Source organism: Chenopodium album, chromosome 1 (genome assembly GCF_948465745.1).
Source record: "Chenopodium album chromosome 1, dcCheAlbu1.1, whole genome shotgun sequence".
In the NCBI taxonomy this organism is placed as follows: domain Eukaryota; kingdom Viridiplantae; phylum Streptophyta; class Magnoliopsida; order Caryophyllales; family Amaranthaceae; genus Chenopodium; species Chenopodium album.
The window spans coordinates 49,891,778-49,893,395 of record NC_137834.1 but is presented as its reverse complement, the minus strand read 5'-3'; the positions used below and the strand labels follow the sequence as shown (position 1 = coordinate 49,893,395).

At 48.0% G+C, this 1,618-nt stretch overlaps 1 protein-coding gene across 1 annotated transcript; it reads left to right on the top strand.

Moving 5' to 3' along the window:
• Positions 1-402: 402 nt before the first annotated feature.
• Positions 403-1,230, top strand: LOC145632422 (uncharacterized). The gene has a single exon (XM_081684798.1). The coding sequence runs from the start codon at positions 403-405 to the stop codon at positions 1,228-1,230; it is 828 nt and encodes a 275-aa protein (XP_081540924.1).
• The last annotated feature ends 388 nt before the right edge of the window (positions 1,231-1,618 follow it).

Below are 1,618 nucleotides of genomic sequence, written 5' to 3'. Positions count from 1 at the left end.
GCCTTCCTCCGCGGATTGCATACGGATTCAGACGTGTACAAAGATATGGTCAAGTATCCTTGCTCAACATTTGAAGAAGTCCGGACCAAAGCCGTGGCTCAAATGCGCTTCGCCGAAGATATCGTCAATCGCAGCTCCTACCCCAGTTCCAGAAGTTCGTCCGATCGGAAGGCCCCAAGTAATCCAAGAGGATCGTGGCGACATCAGCCTTACGAGGCAGCAGGTAGATCATGCTCTGTTAATGCTGTGCAGGTCGAAGATATCCTCGACACCTCGCAATACCCCGAAATATCGGAGTATGGCTTCGACGTGAATATCGTAGTAGTAGTAAAAGAGTAGGAGCCCCTGGGAAGCAAAGTGCGCTGGCCGTCGAAGAGCAACAAGCCGGAATCGGAGAAAGATATGAGCAAATGGTGCGAGTTCCATAGCGATCATGGCCATAAGACGGAAGATTGCTACGCCCTTCGAAGAGAGGTCGCCTTCCAGCTAAAGAGAGGCAACCTCAACCATCTGTTGGGGAAAAAGAAAAGCAATGACGCAAGTCGCCATCAGCCAGAAACGACGACAACAGCCGGACCTCCGAAACCCCCTGTACCTAAGGTAATAGTTAACGTTATCACTGGTGGTTCCGATATTTGTGGACAAACCTATTCTGCAGCAAAGAGGATCGCAAAGTCGACGATAGATAATGCAGATGTCCCAGACAAAATCAGAGACCCCCTGGAAAAGAAGCTGGAGGCAATGTCAATTACCTTCGATGATGACGACGTCAACAACATCAATAGAGAGCATGAAGACTCTTTGGTAATTTCTTTAGTAGTCCGGAATTGTCTGCTTCGAAGGGTTCTAGTCGACGGAGGAAGCTCCGCAAATGTCCTGTTCAGAAGAGCCATGGAAGACATGGGATTGAAGGATAGAGACATCACCAGAAGGTCGACAACTATGGTCGGTTTCAGTGGAGAAAGCATGTCAACTCTCGGAGACATAACCCTTCCAACCTATGCAGGAGGCCTAAACCCTCAAACCAAATTCAACATCGTCGACTGCCTGTCAACCTATAATGCCATACTAGGACAACCCTGGATTCACCGATTGAAAGCCATTCCTTCCACCTACCACCAATCAATCAAATTTCCCACCCCATGGGGAGTCCAAGAAATTAAAGGAGAACCCCGCGAAGCCAAACACTGCTACAAAACAACCCTTAAACCAACCATGAGAACCGCATAGCAATTACAGCATGGCCCGACACCAGACAATCCCAACGACCTCGAAATTGATGAAATACCTTTAGATCCCGAAAATCCTGATCAAACCGTCCGTGTCGGAGCCAACTTAGCACCCGAACTCAAAAATGCCATCCTAGCCTTTCTTTGAAAGAACAAAGATTGTTTCGCCTGGTCTCACAAGGACATGACTGGTATAGACCCGAGCATCATCTCGCATAAACTGAACGTCGACCCAAATCATAAGCCCGTCAAGCAGAAGCGTCGAAAGTTTGCTCCGGAAAGAAATAAAATCATCAACGACGAAGTGCAGCAGCTGATCAACACGGGAAAAATAAGAGAAGTCAAGTATCCGGATTGGCTCGCAAATGTTGTCGTCGTTAACGGCAAAT

Excerpts from the sequence above, each read along its gene's own strand:
- LOC145632422 (XM_081684798.1), top strand. The coding sequence starts at position 403 with ATGAGCAAATGGTGCGAGTTCCATAGCGATCATGGCCATAAGACGGAA.